At 31.8% G+C, this 20,230-nt stretch overlaps 1 protein-coding gene across 3 annotated transcripts; it reads right to left on the bottom strand.

Moving 5' to 3' along the window:
• Positions 1-297: 297 nt before the first annotated feature.
• LOC123708130 (monocarboxylate transporter 14-like) lies at positions 298-19,869 on the bottom strand. 3 transcript variants are annotated; one of them, XM_045658656.1, is made up of 7 exons: positions 19,506-19,869; positions 9,699-9,772; positions 3,880-5,453; positions 3,055-3,489; positions 2,464-2,685; positions 1,394-1,703; positions 298-1,158 (listed from the first exon to the last, which is right to left on the bottom strand). In XM_045658656.1, the coding sequence occupies exons 3-7, from the start codon at positions 5,092-5,094 to the stop codon at positions 968-970; spliced, it is 2,373 nt and encodes a 790-aa protein (XP_045514612.1). In that variant the 5' UTR covers positions 5,095-5,453; positions 9,699-9,772; positions 19,506-19,869; the 3' UTR covers positions 298-967. The 3 variants fall into 3 exon arrangements, with proteins under 3 accessions (XP_045514612.1, XP_045514609.1, XP_045514611.1); XM_045658653.1 differs by lacking the exon at positions 9,699-9,772; XM_045658655.1 differs by lacking the exons at positions 9,699-9,772; positions 19,506-19,869 and adding an exon at positions 8,408-8,570.
• Positions 19,870-20,230: the final 361 nt, after the last annotated feature.

Here is a 20,230-nt window from a genome sequence, read left to right as displayed (position 1 = left end):
GTTAAGGATTGAGATAGGATAATAATGGTATATTTAGGTTTTAGAACCTTTTTTATTAATTTGAAATACTTGTGCTTATTTCCATTTTGAAGGGAATGTAGATAATATTTTAAGTGTCTTGTACAAACACTACTCTTGTAGAAAAGGTTATGGATAATGCAAGGTATTACTCCTTATGTCACGATAATTCAAACTGCACATAAATTTTGGGCTAGCAAAGTAACCAGCACAGGATTGCGATTTAGGACACGTATATCTTACCGATTTCGACAATATATGTATAAAAAAAACAACAACTTAAGTCACGCTTTTTATTTTTCAATATTTTACACAAACTTTATTAAATATTAATCTAGAAATAATGTTTAGATCAAAGTCTATTTAAATATAAAAATATAATTCAAGAAGTGTCTAAAGCCACAATAAATCATTTAAGTTTTTTTTTTATAACTGGGACATCCTAATTTTTATGGAACTAAAATTAAGTAGACAGTAAATGTAATCTGTCCAAAAATACAACAATAAGTACACTATCGAAAATTTATGGTGCCAACCCTGGCAGATATGACGCCAAAACTTATGATTTTTATACCATCATTTCATTAAAAAAACTATGAAATTAAGATATTATGAATAAACAAAAGTACACTCGATAAATTAATAATACACATAAAACTTGAAACTTGCCCTTCGCGCGTCAATACACAAAGAAATAAACAATTAAAAGTGAGTATATAATCATACTTACTATAAATATAAAAAAATGTAAAATTAAGCCTGCTAAATAATCTTACTTCCTTAGAATTTTACTCTTTACCAAAGAAGTCATTTTCATAAAAGCTAGTTTGTTTTTTAAACATCTTGCCAGTAATATAATTGTCTTCGTTTTAGGTAGCTTTAATATATATTTAGGAAATTTAATAGTAATATTACCTAAATAAAAATACTAATACAAAAATAAACTGATCTAATGGGCGATTATTATTTTTACATTGGGATCGGGTTCTCCCGCAGCTTCCTTAGCAAGCGGTGCGTCTCCAATAATCCTAAAGTTTTTTGTGTATGGTATTACAGCTACCAATAGCCCGGAAACAACGACCCATATTCCCGCCACGTAGAAAGCTGCATCCCAATATCCGGTCCTGTCACGAAGAGCGCCTACAAAATTCGAGAACAAATAAATATCTTATTTTAAATACAAATATTATATACTTTAGTTGTTAATTTTTTTTTCAATATCGAGTATAATGATTAAAAAGGTTTTAAAAAGCAGACATTTAAAGTGTGTGTTATTTGTGTGACTTCTTATTTAAATAATGAATTGGGCTATTTTGTGTGTACCTGTGTACAGTTGCTAGACGGCATTTCTCAAGCAAAATATTTCTAAACTTACCAGCCATAGGCGGTCCGATCAAATGGCCTACACCTTGACTAAGAAGTACCAAGCCATATGCCATTGTAAATCTTTCCAACGCTATCAGCTCCACCAAAATGCTCGGCGTATAGGAATACGAACTCGAAAAGGTGAGACCAAAGATAAATGCGTTCAAAGTGAGAATATAGAAGCTATATGTCTCCTTTGGATCCATCAGGCGGATAAGAACTGGGAAGAGAACGATTGTGCCGCCACATAGTACGAGGCAAAGTCCATATGTTTTGGTGATATTCACCCATGGCAGGTCACCCATCCAGCCAAGCCCAACCTGAAAAAAGATTTTTTTTTAATCCATAGATAAATATTAATTTGTTCTTCATATACAAGTTTCTACTCTCAGATATTTTTTTTATCCAAATTGTTATTACTTCCATCTCGGTAATCTGTTGCAATATTTTAATACAGAAAAGAAATATTTCTATTTCTAGGGTTGTTAGTAGCATATTAAAATAAATTTCTTTTCGAGATACTTTCGGAAAAAAGTTCGAGTCATTTCTTTGTTCGTCCTTGACACCTAATCATATAAAAGAATGCTTATAGTGTTTAAATAGTCTACGTAAACAATTATATACTCATTAAAGATAAGATACAAAGAGTTACTTAAAAGGCTTGTTTTCATACAGATTACATATTATATACAAGTTTATCAAAGAATACTTTGTAATCGCATAGAGATATATAGCAGTTGTTTATAGCTTTTTAAAAAGATGATACCTTAATCTGTGGACAAAAATTCACAGAAAACATTTCTAGTGGAGATAGACAACCGTGTAATAAATACTGCATTGTGATTAATGTCGTTTTATTTATAGTTGATATTAACTATGTAATTATGTTTTTTAGCAGAAACAGTGCTGGCCTAGCGGCTTGAGCTATGTCTACATCTCATAGATCGTAAGTTCAAACATCAGTACCAATGGGATTTTCTTTCTACATGTGCAATTAACAGTCTTTGGTAAGGAGATCGTGAGAAAACTGGCATGTGTTTTTTTTAATTAAAGACGACGTGACGTTTCAAGCATACTTACAATTCCAATAATGGTAGCTACTCCGAAAGTACTGAGCATCAAAGCACCTTGGGTCTCAGTGTAACCGCTTTCTTCCATGAAAGTCGAAATGTAGAAGTAAGGTACGATGAACCAAATGAATAGAACCAAAGTAGACAGATTCATCATAAGGAAATGAAATTCCGTAAACATATTGAAGTCGAACGTTTTGTTGATAATGTCCAAAAAACGCCTTCCCCATGTCTGAAAAAAACAAATACATAATATTCGTTATTTTTTTTTGTGTACGTATGTGCGTAAGATATTGAACTCTTCTAAGTAATATAATAATATAGTAATATACTCTTCAAATTAATACATTTTATTACTTTTCTAAATTATTTTATATAATTGTTAAGACTATCGCATTGGTGGTAATAACTGTAAAAGACAGTTGTACAGTTGGTAAAAAAATTAAAAAGGCTTGTTTGTAAAGAGAATTTGTCGAAATCAATTTTGACAGAAAATGTCCTTTGGATAACGCAAGTCATTAATTTTGCTTAACTCTTCGATCGATTTTAGCAAAAAATATATAAATGACACTCGACTTAATTTTGAATCAGCATCGTTTACCTTATCTTCCTCCTCCTTCACTGACCACATTGAGTTTTTATAAATATCTGGACATGAAGATGCCCTCAATTTATATTTAGCAATGTTCATCATAGCACCCCTGTGCATAATGGAGTTACGATGTACTCTAATACCCCTTAAATAGTTGTGATCGGCTTGAATATTCCTGGTAAACCAATCCTGACGAGCTTTTGGCGTAATGACGTTATTTTCAGGTATTGGTTGAAGCAATTTATCTTTAACATTTTCCATTTTCTTTTCAAATTCTTTCTTCTCCTTTTTGCTTATTTTTGTTTTTCCGTCCTTCTTTGGAGACTCGATTGGTAATTTAGTCTCTGAGGATGTCCTCAGAGCAAGTAGTGAAGGATAGTTCTGTAAAACTATACTGTATAGGCGTTCATTAGACTTTAGTTGCTCCAATACTTCAATTGGTACCTGAAAGAAAAATAATAGTATTAAAAATGTACATTTTTAAATTGTAGTAATTATCTGCAGTGTTGGCTTAGTGGCTTCAGCGTGAAACTCTCATGCGTAAGGTTCGATCCCTGACTGTGCAGCAAAGGACCTTCTGTTTATACGCACATTTAATAATAAATAACATTCCTCGAATGGTGAAGAATAACATCGTGAGGAAACCAGCGTCTAAACCCAAATAGTCGACGGCGTGTGTCACGCACAGGAGTTTGATCACCTACTTGCCAATTAGATTGACAAATGATCATGAAACAGATACAGAAATCTCAGACCTAAAAAGGTTCATATTTCAGAACTTACAACGTTGGGTTGTTATAAGTTTAACTAACGTTTATATACATAAAAGCATACCCTTTCATTTTGTCGCAAGAATGTAGGCAAATTAATGACGGAACTGCCCTTTTGTAGTTGCGACGAATCCGCATTTCTTTTTGTTGCCTCTTCTACGTTTTCTGCTTCTGCTATAGATGAAACTAAGGCCATAAGAATGTCTTCGGGTGTATCACCACTATTCATTAATGACTTCAACTCTTCAACTCCAGGGTATATTGACTCCCCGCCACATGATTTCGCAGACCTTGCTGATATCGAAGTATAACTGCATGCTCTTTTAGCTTTACTAAGTTTCCTTTGTTTTTTTTGCTCTATGATTAGCCACTCTGGATCTCTCATTACTGCTCCACAAACGCACACATTAAGTACTGTGCCAGCCAAAAGAAGCAGAGTTCCTCTCCAACCGTACTCGTCCAACAAATATGTCGTCAGGGGTGAGTACACAAAGGTACCAAATCCAACACCGCATGATCCTAAACCTACTGCTAGGTTACGTCTTTTTTCAAACCAGTATGCTATAGATACCACGGCAGTTACATACAGTAACCCCATTCCTAATCCAGCGATTATACCATACGTAACGTACAACGCTTCAACTGTGTTACTGTAGGAGGCAGCAACAAATCCAACAGTGGAAAAAACTCCACCAACCATAGTCATCCTCTTACAGCCGTATCGATCGACAAGAGCGCTCATTATAGGCCCAGCTATCAATGGAACCGATATAAAAAGACTGCCAATCAATGAAGTCTTTGCTTCGCTTGTTTCAAAGAAGTCCACAAATTTAATCTGCAGTAAACCGTAAGAAAATGCCGAGCCATCAGCCACCGTGGCGATAAGAAAAGAGGCTGCTACGACCACCCAGCCCCATCCCCCATCCGGTATCTGTGGTTCTTGTTCATTGTCTTTACTAGAACATATACTATCTGCATCACCAACGCCCAAAAATGTAACTCTTTCATTAGTTGACTTTGCATCGTCATCATCTTTGTTATACGCAACACTTAGTGTATCCTTCTTTTCGTCCGTTTTCATCGCATTCACTGTATTTAGGTCATTGTTGTCCGAGTTTCTGACATCGCACTTGCTGTCATGAACGGAATCGATGTACTTGATGTCATTCTTGATTAACAGCGGAGACGTATTCTTCTCCTCTTCAGACGGTACGCTTTGTTCATGTTTGACTCTATCTTTACCTGGTATTCCATTTGCGTACGTTCTTTCCGTTTCCATTCCACGCGTTTTAAGTACGGTTTTAAGTACGTACTTGGAACCGTGTGATCTTCGTATAGAAGAATTAAGTCGCTTTCAATGAGCGAGTTAAGTTTGTCTACGTGGAAGAGACGATTAGTTCTCTTGACCAATGTCTTAATCTCGGATCTCTAGCGGAATACCGGCAGGGGCTCTTCGATATACAAAGAGTGAGAGTGCTGGGTTTGTTACTTGACGAGTTCATCAAGGACCGGCTAGTCCTCGATATCAATTTCTTAAAAAATACACTTTCAAAATTGTGGCGCGTTTGTCTAATAAACGTCTTCTCTCTTTTTGACATTAAAGTCTTTCTGCTTCAAACATTTCAATGCAGAAACAATCTGAAACAAATAAGAAAAACATATATATTTAAAGTTCACTTAAAAAAAATATATTGCGTATACTTTTACTAACGTTTTTGAACACAGTAAAATTGTTATTTATAATACGAGCAAAATGTTGAATACAAAACATTATAACTAAGCAACCAACCCAAATACCTACTTATTATGACATTATAATACTTTTTTGAACTTACTTTACCTGACGTATGATCTAATGAATGGACCAATTTTAAGACCAAAAGTACTAAGGTCAATGGCCCAAGATAACGTTTATAGAAACATACGAAGTACTTTATTAATATAGATTCCTTATCTATTGCATTATTCGTATATCGTATTTTATGAATTTATCTAAATCAAGATAACTTTTTGACATATATAAAGAAAATATAAGGATAAAATTATAAACATATATATAGACTGTAGTTTTAAGGTCTTCCTAACAAGGCCGTGATTAACTAACCAATTGAATGATTCTGCGTGGTAAGACAGATCGTCACTGAACTTTAATTAACTTGAATAAATTGAACTAAAAATAAAACAAACTACTTTAGCCTTATTATTGAATGCGCCAGTTGAATGATTACATCATTATATCATATGCGAAGCTCGAAGACATTCTCCTAAATAAATTCTACTTTTAAGTCGGCTGACAGAATTGTTATTTATAAAACTGTGGCGAAGAGTTTTTAGGCAGATGTGTTCGCCTTGAGGTGAAATTCGGCATTCAATATCAATTTATTATTTTTTTACGTTATTTGCCACATAAATAACTTTTATTTCACCTATTATATAGCTAACTTATTGATTAAAGAATTATTTGGTTAAAATATATTATTTATGTACTAATTAACTAATAAAGCAACTTTATTTACTTTGACGACAAATGCCTACAAAGTTTTGACTTCTTTTGACCTAGCTTCAGTAGTAGTTCACAAGTTTTTAAATGACATTAAAGAGAGATGACAATATATCAATCTAACCCTTTCTCTCTCATAAGCTCAATTATATTACTACAGTGTTCAATGCAGAACATCGAATACAATGTTCATTGTAAGCATTAGTCCAAGTCCAAGTCAAGGTCATAATAATAGTATTTTTGGTTATCTTTTAAAGACTAGCAACACACACTTCACATTTGTACTGCACTATAATCATTGCTATTATCAAGACCCTTCTGAAGAATGATACATACATACTAACTAGGTACCTACTGACCGTGTGACCTAGTTCATTATCAATCCGTTTTTTGGTAAAATTCAGGGACAAATTTCAAATAATTTTAACATTCGGGAGACATATTTATTAATAAATCTCTGTTGTCTACATCACTAATAAAATTAAAACGATGTTAGCGATACAACTGTAACTGACCTTAATTTATCGACATTTCTGGAGATAGATGTACAATTTTATTTAATATTAGGAACCCATAAAAGTGCTAGTAAATCATGTTCGTCGTGAGGTTAATGAACCTGTATGGCTTCTCCGAGCAGAATATCATAAAAATCGGGGTTTGATTAAAGCGGACTAAACGGAGTGCATTATAGAATACAGAAAGTAATACAGTATACAATATAGCGCATATATTTGTTAACATTTTAGATAATTCTAGAGTTAGAGACGCATAGATTTAGAGACCAGAGAGAATAGAAAACCTAGTGTCTAACGAAAAATTGTAATATGTATTTTATTAATAAAAATATCGCACCGGTTTTGTTATAACGCTTTCAATTCTTTTTTATTAAATGACAATACATCAATCAGATTGCTTTTTTATAAATAAATATATAATATCAGTAAATAAGTTCAATCTGCAACTTCCTAAATTTCCGTCAGTTCTTCCGTTATTATTTCTGTAATGAGCTAATTGTGTACTAAGCTATTATAAATAAATAATTTAACGAAATTTAAGGGTTTTTCTTATTTCAATAATAATATTTGTAACAAAAAAATTATAGGTACGTGCTAAAAATTATATGATATTTGAAACTCCTCAGTGTTAAAAATATTTTAGCGATAACCAATCTTTATAATCAGCTAAAAGGTGAGCTAATTGACAGACAGTATTTCTCACCGATCGTTCCGCTGCTTTCAAAGCTAGACGAAACGAGCCATCACAACACCATCCTATTCATAAAAATATAATTCTTCTAACTGCGCCGTCTTTCAATGGTCAACTATCAACTCATCTCTCTTTTCATAAGAGCGTAAACACAACAGACAGAGAGAGACGAAGATACTTACGAAGATTAAGTTTTTATGAAAGTAACGCAACTCTAGGTCTTGCAATACTGTTCCTAATAATATGTAAATATCCAGGGTGTTACAACCTCAACCATCAACGGCACGGTTATTAAGAGAACTCCATGAAACTTGCATACAAAAACGGGATTGCTATGGGAAGTTACAGACTAAAGGTGCTGTGCTTCTCTGTAGCGTCACTACTAATACATAATTTGAGATCATTTATCGCGCCATTATTGATATCGCATGTCTATTGTAAGATACGTAATCACTCTGAGGACGACGCGAATCTCATTAATTAAAACATATTTTAATCTCTCAGTCTCAGGAACTAAATAAATTCTTTAGAATGGCCTTGGAAGCGCCGAAACATAACATTGACGATGTTTTTCGTACATTTATTTGGCAAGTCATAAATAATTATACACAACCTATATAAATAATAACCTATATAATATATATTCACTAACTACTGTCTACTCAGTTAACATATGCACAGAAAACGTCTAAATATTTACACAGTGATTCAGTTAATTTTAAATATGGTCACCCCATGTGTCATCACGTGACGTGCCTAGTTCATAAACAGCAAAATGAAGTCTGTTCCTATAACGAACGCCTAAAATAAAAACGATTCAATATACTTAGTGTTATCTTTAGTATCGAGACTACAGTTTTTATAGTCTATAATTTATATTACATACCAATATAATCACAGATTGGAATTTTATAGTGATTTCTGAGATTTCAGAACAAGTTATATGATGAGTGCAGTCAGTCCCTTGGATATTCGCAACAGTTATCGCTCACAGTCGTCCGATTACTGAACCAGCGAGCGTTCAATTAAATATAAGTATGCGTAGATGACGTCATTCATTGGCTAAGGCACCGATAAACACAACTATCGAAGCTAAAGTCAGTACTGACTACGCACCTAAGCCCACGCGTTTGCGTATGGCATATCAAATGAGAGAAAGCGAGATGAGAGGAAAAGAAAGAGAGAGAAACCTCGATTTAAAATTTATGGGTTTTATCATGTTAATACGAATTTTGAAATAGCAATGTAAGCTTACTGAAATTTATTTTAACAAATATTTATTCGATCAAATAAAAATGTATTGGTAACACTTATGAATGTCAATATTTAAAAAAAGAATATCTTATTTCAGTGCCAGTTACCACCAGAACTAGCAAAAACTTTTCGTCACTCTTTTTAATCGCCAAGTTTAACAAGCAACTGCAACTATTACGCCATACTTCACTTGACATTGAATGAAAATATCATTATAAAGTAACAAATGCTTAGCATTAGCGGGAAAATGGCAATGTATATAATACTATAACAAACAAACTTATATTGCTATATTCCACTTATTTATTTAAAACAACTATATTTCGTAGAATTTTTGCTCCTGTTTGTGTATTCGCCTCAACGAAGAATTTTACAACTTCCGGATCGTCCAATTCATATAATGCAACAGGCTCAAGTGGTGTGCACCGAATGGGGGACGACAGTAACTCAAGCAAGAGAAGACCCAGTAGGCCGAGGCTGAGTTGGTGGGATGAATTTGTCAAGGTTCTCGAAACATAAGGAGTTCGAAGTTCCACGCAAGAAGCATGAGATAGGTTGCGATAGATACTTGACGAAGCTAAGTCTCATAAAGGGCTGAACAGCCGTTGATGATGATGAAACAAATGATGAAAAATTTGGCAAGCACACATATTATTACAGGTAAGAATTTGAATAGCTCGCAACAACAAGAGAGACAAGGATGATCTACCATCGGGAGCCAGATACGTGTAAAGGAATTTCCATCTCAAATATAAAAAAATGGTTACGATATAAACCCAACTGCCTCCACATATCTATAGACAACATATATGCCTCTATCAAACAATTCGGAAACTTACCCCTTTATAAAAACGAAAGTTTTATTATTCCTTTAACTAAAGTTTGCTAATTTACGCTATGATGCTAAGAGACTGAGTACTCACATGTTTTAATTTGAAGGAACCGTTGAAATTGTTATCCGTGGTCATTAAGTGTTGTACAATTGTCAAGAATTGTCCTGTAATTATTCCAAATATAATATATATTAAGAGTAGCAACAATATTTAATTTCGTCTGTTTTTGATAGAAATATACTTATGTATATTGCGTAAAATTGGCATCAATGATCGGCATTTTTTTTCAAACATAATTAAGACTTTTATGCTTTAAGCTGATAAATATTGAAACTACATGGTACCATAAATCCTTTGTAAGGAATTTAATAATAGGAGAGTATTCTAAGGAGTTGTTCGGATCACCTCGACGTTTACAACGGAGCACTTTTAAGTTATTAAGGCAGGAAAATCGTTTTTTTTTTGTTTCTTGTAGATGGTTTAACTGCACACCATTTTACACAAATATAGACAAGAAAAGGGATGCTAAAATTTTTGGCGTTTAAGTGTTTACAAGTATGTTACGTTATCGGAATTGGTGCGACGCCATTTTCTATCGTATATGTATGTTTTAATGGGTTTTTAAGAAATGAAAGTTTAATTTGAAATTTAAAAATACTTAACAAAATTAAACATAAGTGTATACTAATGTATACTAAATGTTAAATGATTTTTATTGTTTAATATTTTAGGAATGTAAGTAAAACAGTAAACAGAAGAACATCATTTCCAAGATTCATATAAATATCGACTACAGAAGCCAGACTAAAATTACAAAATAACTGTCGAAAATATATTTGTCCAACCTCCATTTTGCACTTGAAACGTCTAGTTTTGCGTAAAGCGAGACATTGGCTACTCTCCAGACACGTCACTGGAGACGTTTCAAAAAATATAATAATAACAGTTATGTATTACTAAATATTAACCCAATGCATTGGACAGAATTGGCTAACAGGAAATTATGAAATATAATGATCTCTGCAGTCAAACATGCTAAGCTCTAAATAAGGAACTGAAATAATATAGTTAGATATATTTTCGTGCTTCTCTAGTTCTTTCAACCTCCTTTTAAAATAGTATTTTTTTAATAGAACAGGGGAAACATGGAAGAACCTGATATTAAGTGATACCGCTGCCCATGGACACTCTCAACGCCAAAGTTGAAATTGTTTTATCTTTTGTATAGGTATATTTTATTTGTGATGTCATGTTAGCAAATTGATAAATAAATAAATAGAAAAAGTGAAAATTCTAATAATATTATCTTTTAAAACAGTTAAACATATTAAATATTAATATCGATATGTATGTAGTTCTCTCAATATCCGTACCGCTAATGTAACCAGGTTAAAATCAGCTCAGTCAAAGATGGAATTGTTTTGACAGCGCGGGCCAGCGACCTAGTAGGTTACCTTAAAGGTTCAACACATCTTCTCGGAATATTATTGAGTATAGAAACCGTATTATGAAAATATGTATTCATTCCAAAGATAGGAACAATGGTGCTATTATTATTTTACTTGCTGTTAGGTATTAGGTTTCAACAATTGATAATCTTTAGTGTATTTACATTTTGAATGTCAACAGAGATATTAAAGAAAATTATTACTTGAACTGTGTGATGATAAATAATCTTAAATATTTCGTAGCAATTAAGGTCAGTGTTGGCATAGTGGCTTCAGAACCACCTGATGAACCTCAAATGAGTGTAACTTTTTTACTTGCCATAATTAGGTAATTATAAAGTACATAAGAAATCATTATTGCAATCTATGTATGATGTTATCAAGGTTTTTGTACATTATAGGTATTCTAATATTACTGTCTTCATAACTGTCAAAATAGAATGACCACTATTACCGCCTAAGACCGCCTTAGGTCTGGGAGACAGATTTTTGTATCTGTGTCGTGTTTTGTTTGTTCTATTAGTAGGCGTAGTCTGTGCACACACGCCGTCGTATTTTGGGAAAAAGACACTATAGATGACCTAATACTAAAGTAGTATCGGCCGACTGTACCAGTAATTATGTGATTTATTGGTTCTAGATAACGCATAAGTGGATCGAACGCATTTGACACACATACCTAATGAGGAGTTGATTAACTTCTCTTTGAAATCTTTGGAAAATCTATGACCTTATCAATAACAAAACGATAAGTTTGTCAAGTAAATTATGAGAATTTTTCCATAGAGACCTAACCGGTAATAAGTTGGAAACGGTAGAAATCATACAAGTGTAGTTATGGAAGGTCAGGATAATACTAGCTGGAGAGTGGAGCTTGTATATTGGTTTTACACTAGTAATATAATATATTTATAATAGTTGATATACTAGCAATAGTAGGATAATGGTCTAGCATTACTTTGGAATTATGGACTTTGCGTTCCTTGCTTTAATCTTCCTCATTGTGACATTGTTTTGTTTTCTTATTGTAACACAATAATTCATGAAAAGGTGTTTGTTTAAAAGGTTGAATTCAGATCCGATAAGCCAGATCAGGAAGAAGGTTTTATATCTAATTTCTATTTATATCTTATTACAAACCACATATATACAGCATTTACAATATTCTTAACTTACGTAATAATAATTTATAATGGATAAATAGAGAATTAAAATAAATTTACAAAGATTGGTCCCTGTGGCAGTACCTTTAATCCTGATGCTTATTCGTTGAGCGAGGATAGCAGCAGCTCTGGAGTCAGAGTATATAACAAGCGCCAATTTAAATCTTTATAAAAGTAATAATAATCTTTATGTTTAACAGTACAATTTTAATAAATTCTTAAAGATTCTTCGTAAGTTTTTGATTTTTTGCTAAGTGAAAATCGGAAGTTCGCTTAACACCAACCAATGTTAATTATGTATAAGATAGGTATAAGTATTGACTCGCGCCAGTAATTTACATAGCTATTTCCACGTAGACGCCTTGAACGGTGAACAATCCGCTTTAAACCGGTTTAAACGCAACATAGGGCTAGAAGCTAACTGCAGTGGCCTTTGATTGTTACTAGTTTTTTGTTCAAGAACTATTTGCTAGAACACGCCTAGACTTAAACATCCAATAGTACTCATTTGTAAACCTCGGTTAAAAGATATGAATATCTTAGCATTTGCACATGTGTGCAAACCTTAACATAAGCGTCCACAGATTCTACTAAGCAGACCTGTCATTTTTGACATGGTTAAGCGCTTTAGAATTTTTTCGTGAATAAATAATACAATTTCAAGGAGTTTTGTATGCCTTTATTACCTTAATTAGGTAGGCTCTTCTAAGTCATAAAACTCCTAATAACAATTGTAATAATTAAGCACGTGTAAGAGTAAACATTCTTTAAAAGTCAACATCATCATTGCAAAATTATCGCGCAAAAATTACACGCGTTAAAATGAGTAATTTACATCAACTGGAGGGTCATTTCAAGGCAGCCCTAAAATAGAAGGTACCAAGGCAGACGATCTCTGACGTCATTTGGCAGCCTCCAGTTTGCAAACAGAGATTTAGATCAAATTACGACAAATACTGTCAGGGTATGATTCACAGTTCAAATGGAAGCCATAATTCTATTTAAGGAGAACTTACATACAAACGTTGAAATGTTTGGAATCAAATAGAGACTAGGTATTGATTTTTGAATTCAGTTTGATAATGTGTACGATTTATTTTATGGGGGTTTGGTTACATACAAAAATAAATGTCTTAAAATTTAATAGTGTGGTAAACATTTGCTCTTTAAAGATTTTTTCTAAGAAGATGTATCTCTTTGTGGACAATTCATTCTTAGGAACATATTCTTTTTTTATTATAACTAACAAGGAAGAGACTTTATTCCATGTATATTACTTTTTTGTTATTCGGTGGAGTATTCAGGATAGTCACTAAAATGGGCTATAAAAGCGTTGTTGACGTAGTATATTCACTTCATAAAGTTATGATTAATAATCAACTCGATCTATGAATGAAACAGTTTTCGTGAATGAAACAACATCCCACGTTCCATACAACTCTATGATTTATAACAATTTTAAAATAAATACCTTAATAACCTTACATAGTAATACTTACAAAGTACATAACTATATGTGTAAGCAAGCAAAATAACATTTCAACAAACAATATACATATTGATATGATTATTTATTGCGTTTCTCTGAAACAATAGTTAAACATTAACACAGATACAATATTATATACGACTTCCCTTTTTCTTAAATACAATCGTCAAACACTGATAATTTTAAAAGAGAACCAAAGACTAATTGTCTTTTATAGAGCGGTACTATTCATCACTGCTTTTTCGATTTGAATTGTCAAATTACAGCGGTTCCTTTTGCCTAATTCTACAATGGACTTCCGACCATTCCAAAGTCGGTTGACTACTTCCTAGCTTAGCTAATTTGTCTGTGCATATAACATTTACTTATTAAATTGTAGCTCTTGTTTGTTAGACTAATAATGATAATCCAATGACGCTATAACCCTATACGGGCCTTGACTCGTATTGTAATAATTTTTATTTTATAGACAATTATCAGCTGCCTGCGTCTAACACATTTCGGATTTTGTATTTGAGACATCCGGTTTTCTGACGATGTTTGCTTAAAAGCAAACGGTAGCAAAAAGTGTTAATTGCGCAGAATAGGAAGATAACTTGCTTAAGGCATTAGGTCGTCTTCTCTATATCTATAAAATTCTCGTGTCATAGTGTTCGGTCCCATACTGCTCTGAAACGGCTCGACCGACGCTTATGATTTTTTAAATGCATATTCAGTAAGTCTGAGAATCGGCTACTATCTATCTTTCACACCCCCGACTTTCGCTTTTTTTGATGATACAGAATACAGAATACATACATACAACCCTTAATTTTCACCTCTCCACGATGAACCCCTCTTTTTATTATACTAGATAAGGTTATTTTTATTGAACTAAAGAAATGTTTCATGGAAAAAATATACATGGCAAACCAAAAAACTAAAAAACCTATTAATTTAATAGGCATTAAATTAATAGGTTTTTTTTCATGCTAAACCACCCTATAAAAGTTATTTTTTGTTTGTATGTATCTGTAGCTAACGCTTAAGATATAAACGCTGACTTAAACGACAAAGAGCTATAAATATTAATGTTTTGTCCTTATCATTATGTCACTTTTAAACTGAATAAATGTGACAAAAAATTATTTAAATGTAATATGAATGGAATTGAATAGGTCATAAATACTTGAGCCATCGTCAATAAATTTTACACAATTTCAACAAAATAAACATGACATCCCTATATATAATTGTAAATAATTAATTATTATATACACATAAGCAACATTCAATTTCATAATTCAATTTAAAAATAAGGTTCGATAGTGCTTAAGTCTTTTAATTCAAATTAAAAAAAAAAACCAATATATTTTTTTATGTTAGTATTCATAGAGTTGTTATAACCGCTCTGTACCGAATTGGATTAGGTTTTGACGACAGACTCAGGGTCGGATAATAAAACAGTTATTATCACTTCTAAGATCATTCTGCAATAAATGATAAAGCATTTAATCAAATAAGATGGAGTCATTCAACTGTTTCAATTACAAGGCGCGAGTTTATGACAGAAAATTATTAGAATACTGATGTATAGTATATATAAGTGTAAAACTTGATACAGTTTTTTTAAAACAAACCAAAGATATCGGATCTCATACTACAGCTATAAACCCAAACGTCTGAAGGACAACCAAGTGACAGTTTTATATTATTATATATATTTCTATAAAGAAAAGACATCAAACATTTCCCAGCTTGGAACAGTTTTTATGTGAAATTAGACGTTTCTAATATTTTTATTATTTAATTGGTTTCTCATCAGTCAAACCTACCCTTACCTAACCTAACCTTACCTTTACAAATATATCGAGTTTCATAATTAGCTAAATCGGTCCAGCAACTCATTATATATGTATTTAGATTTAGATTAACAAAACTCGTAGTTTCCAATGTCTTTTAGCAATAGTGGTCATCGAGATACCAAAGCGCATCTCTTTTATTTGTGTACAGTACGTAAACCAAAGGAAATATAGATAATAGAGATATATAGGTAGGTAAAGAAAATTATTATGAAACTCAATGTATGGAATATTTCCTCATACATATTTTTTTAGCAACTTTTTTATAATTAAATACATTTTATGATATCATAAGGAAGGTTATAATTTAAAAATATACGTATTTTTAGATCCAATTAATATAAAAACACAGTGCTTAAGGTAATATCTATCGAATATTTAGTACTAAGTAATTTCGTTTTATATAATTTCATAGAAGTATGCGTCGAGCTAGTAAACTTGCATTACCCTAAATACGTACGAACTACGGCAAAAAATGTTTACCTACGAAGGCGCACAGCTGTATAATAAACTACCCACAAATATAAAAAATATTACTTCTTTCAATTCATTCAAATCGAGGCTAAGTGAATATGTTAGACAAAATTACTTTGAAATTCATTTCTTATAATTAATTTTTATTCATATTACCTCGGTTAATTTTACTTTTAAGTTTATTGCATGTACGGCTACCGTTTTATTGTGATTTTTTTAAGAACGTCTATAATGTAATGTTCTTTTTAATCCTAAAACTCCTAGTTACTTAGAACAAAATTGTATGTTGGCAGAGCTTTTACATGTCTGTACATGTTATACATATTATTATTTGTATTTTTTATTTGGATTTTATTTTATTTAATTTTAGTTATAGTAGCATGTTATTTAAAGTTTTTTTTGTTAATTAATTATGCACTTCTTGTACTCTGTGTAGATGTTTCATTTTTTATTCTCCTATATTATCTTCCACGCGAAGAAATCGCTTGTTAGCGATAAGGCCGCCTGTTGCCTAATAACTTATATACATATAACTTACTTTTTGGGTTTTTTTTATAATTATGTATATTATGATAACAAAGTTTAAATAAATAAATGTAATGTTATTCTAAAATAATATTCTCATGTAAGTGACATTTTTGTCTTTTTTGAGAAATAATGTCTTTACAGTCGGAGTTGGCAGGAATTTTAATCCTTGCCTTTAACAAGTTCAAGTGCGATGGCTCCCTCCAAAAGGCAGAATCATTCCTAGTAAACATACGGAATTAGAGGCTTAACTAACATTGCAAATAATTATAGTTATAAGATAAACTGTATTGCGTCAATTGTTTCAATTACAATACTGGGCACAAGAGACCTTTTACTGGTAATAAAATACTCGCTACAAATAGAACACATGCTAGACTAATTGAATGTTTACCACAATGTAGTCATATTGTATTGCTCTATGGACTGAAGGCACGCAATGATTCGGATAGGTCACAATTTTTTTTCATAAGTCTTAACAAATTTAATATCTACGAGACAGCAACAATTTTACACCAGTGGAATATTAATTTCATAAGGATAAGTTCGGAGATGTATATCTCCTGAATTTAAATTACGAATGTAATGTGTTAATACATAATTTATTGTCCTAGTGTATCGACTAGTTTTAAAAATATTTTCCCACATATAATACAGTATAAGGATTTGCCATCGTAATATTTTTCGTAATTAGCCAACTCCATCTTAGGTAGCTTGTCACATAGACTTAGGCGCCAGGTACAGTACCTGTTTAGGGTCATTCACCTTTCGTACTTTAAGTTCACATGTACCGAACGAAATTTGATGCAAATTGCATGCCGATAATCGCATATAATATTTACAGACATAAAGTATTGTTTCATTCAAGATTTATTAACATACTTTACAAATATTTTAAGTTTCTAAAACGAATATTTTAGTTTCGCGATGCCTATACGCCAAATCTTTTTACAAAAAAATGCTAGTATATTGTAGGATATTTAATTTTGTAACTCTAATAAAATGTATAAATAAATGTTATTTATATTTATTTTAAATATTAAAACCTGTAATTTTATTGCCAAATGATTTTGAATTAGTGAATTTATCAATAACCGCCAGCATTGAGTACCTTTTTCCTTAGGATTATTTCCTTAAACTGGCAAAACCGCCAATAAAAGTCGGCGCTAACCAACTTGAACATGATACTAAAGAGTAACAAATAATACTATTTTTTAATATGAAGATAATAATCATCTTGATTTTTGAGATACGGTTCCTTTCGGATTTTTTGACTATTCATTTACAATTTGAGGAAAAAAATACTAATAAATTTATAGGCAGCTTATTAACTATGTTTTAAACTTGTTTCACATATGATTAAAAACCAATTACTAATATTTATGACTTATAATTAATTTCAATTAAAACAGAAGAAATTAGAATTCGACCTACTTGCTAATGGCAAAAGAACCGATATAAGGGGTACAAGGTCATCGACGAATTTTTAATTATAAATGGATCGTTTAACGTTGTAAATGTAACAAATAAACTGTCAAAAAGGCATTAGACACGGAATAATGTTTCGTTCAAAATGACAGAGTAATACAACGATGCCGAATACAGGTCCCTATGAGAATAAACTTATTGCAGCAGTATAAAAATACTGAAGACAGCTCGTCTAAAAAACGTTAATATAACACTAATTAATCAGGGATTCGCCATTAGAGCCTGCTGCGTGAAACATCTTATTTTGTTTATTTAAAATACCATATGAATAGATCAAGATACTAAAGAGGCTTTTTGTTTGCCTTATTTCTTAAAAGGGCTTACGAACTATTTCTTATCCACGTTTATCATATTTGACAGTGCTCAAGATTGTAAATTGCGATAAGAATCAATTAACAATTTTTTTTTTATTTTAACTAGAATTAATAGATTTGTATCGGTATTCATATAATATATTATGTAAAAACCTGATATATATTACAAAATAGGCACTTTGTATCATGTTCATTAAGTGAAAGTAATTCGAAAGAGAAAAGGCCTCCTGACGTCGCTCACGCATATGTTGTATGTAAAATCAATAAAAATAAAAACCTGTTGAAAATATATATAAGCAATAAAAATCCGTTGTAATCTTTAACCTTAAAAGTGTAAAATATACGTTGCATTCGGACTTTCGTGTACTTATTGTAACGTATAGAACCGAAAGCCCCAGGTTCGCGGCCGGTAATACTTTAATAAATTCAGGTAGACGCATAATGGTGATAATCTTGCCTTCTTTATTGGTGAAACAGAAATGTGTCTACTCCACGCCGTAGGGGATTTCAGACAACAATACTAACCCGAGACAAGATTAAACTAAAATCCTTTGTGCCTTTGTGATTCATATCTCGAGTTACTTCGGAATTCATATTTAGACTCTCCAATCGTATAGTATTGATTTTTTTAAATACAAAAAATAAAAGGTTTACTAGACATAATACAATTATTAACGAATGCCTACCGATGGAAATCTAGAATCTACAAGTGAGGAGAAAACCCTGATACCTAGGATCATTATCTAGATTTACTTTATCAGTAAAAAGATAACGTTTATAATGCAATAAACTTGTATTTAAACGACCTTCATACCTACTAGCAGGCCATAAAAAATTAATGAGAAGTAGAATTAAAAAAAGCTGGCCATCTCGCCGGTATATTGTATTAATATCTATAACTAACTAATTAATATCTAAACTCCACACGTACATAAGATATTAAATTACTATAGATTTAAATTCAAGTCTAACACAGTAAAAAGATAAATGGTTATGTTTGCGACTATACTTTTTTATCTCTTCAACATTCAACAAAGCAACTTTTACAATGCACCGTATCCTTGAGAGTTTTGTATGAAACAAAACATTGACAAAAACTAGCAACAAGAAATGATGAACATTACAAACTATACAAATACTAAACAAAGTACATACCTGGACACGTAGTAACCACAGTAAAACTGGAATAAAACAGCTGATACACAGAAACAGTTCACAAACGTGCGTTAGCTTACAAAACACTCTGGGATCTGAGAATTTATTTATGAGGCGAGACCCGCGTCGCGCCTCAAACATAAAATCCCCATTTTTAAATCTATTCATAAAACGTCCGTTACGCAGAAATTCCTCCCGACAAATGTTAATTATCTGTTGATAACGATATTTACTTATGACTTTTCTTATTGTCATCCAAGATGAAGTGGAATTTTACTATCTTTTTGCACATAAATGCAATTTCCTCCAAATAATTGTTTTAATTGTTACTCTAACGAAAGCGGTCGTTTTCGCCTAAATTCAAACAAAAATGAAGTTATTTACGTACTTAGCTAGTTAACTAACGCGTTTTCTGATTAAATGACAAGTGACAGGTTCTGTAGTTTGAATGAGCCAATTTTGCAAGGACCATCTCAAATTCAAAGTACTCAAAGGAATTTATGTAAAATTTAAAAAAAAATTAACGTCTTTCGAATTCAAAGACGAAATCTGGCGTAAAATACGTCTAAATCTGTATAGGTAGAATTATTATCATAACTAATGTCCAGGTTTATTGGTGGTATAAAAAATATAGTAAATACACTTAGCTTAGCTATATCTGAGAAAATATATCCCTCATACAATAAATATCAAATAAATTAATCATATTTGTTCTTTTGTAGTTT

This window comes from Pieris brassicae, chromosome 4, assembly GCF_905147105.1.
Source record: "Pieris brassicae chromosome 4, ilPieBrab1.1, whole genome shotgun sequence".
Lineage (NCBI taxonomy): Eukaryota > Metazoa > Arthropoda > Insecta > Lepidoptera > Pieridae > Pieris > Pieris brassicae.
The sequence above is the reverse complement of the archived record's forward strand: the minus strand, read 5'-3'. Positions and strand labels throughout refer to the sequence as shown.

Coding starts and splice junctions, on each gene's coding strand:
- LOC123708130 (XM_045658656.1), bottom strand. CDS start 5,094: ATGGAAACGGAAAGAACGTACGCAAATGGAATACCAGGTAAAGATAGA. Junction 3,490..3,879: donor TCTTGCGACAAAATGAAAGG/GTATGCTTTTAT, acceptor TTTTTCTTTCAG/GTACCAATTGAAGTATTGGA. Junction 1,704..2,463: donor TAGCTACCATTATTGGAATT/GTAAGTATGCTT, acceptor ATCTTTTTTCAG/GTTGGGCTTGGCTGGATGGG.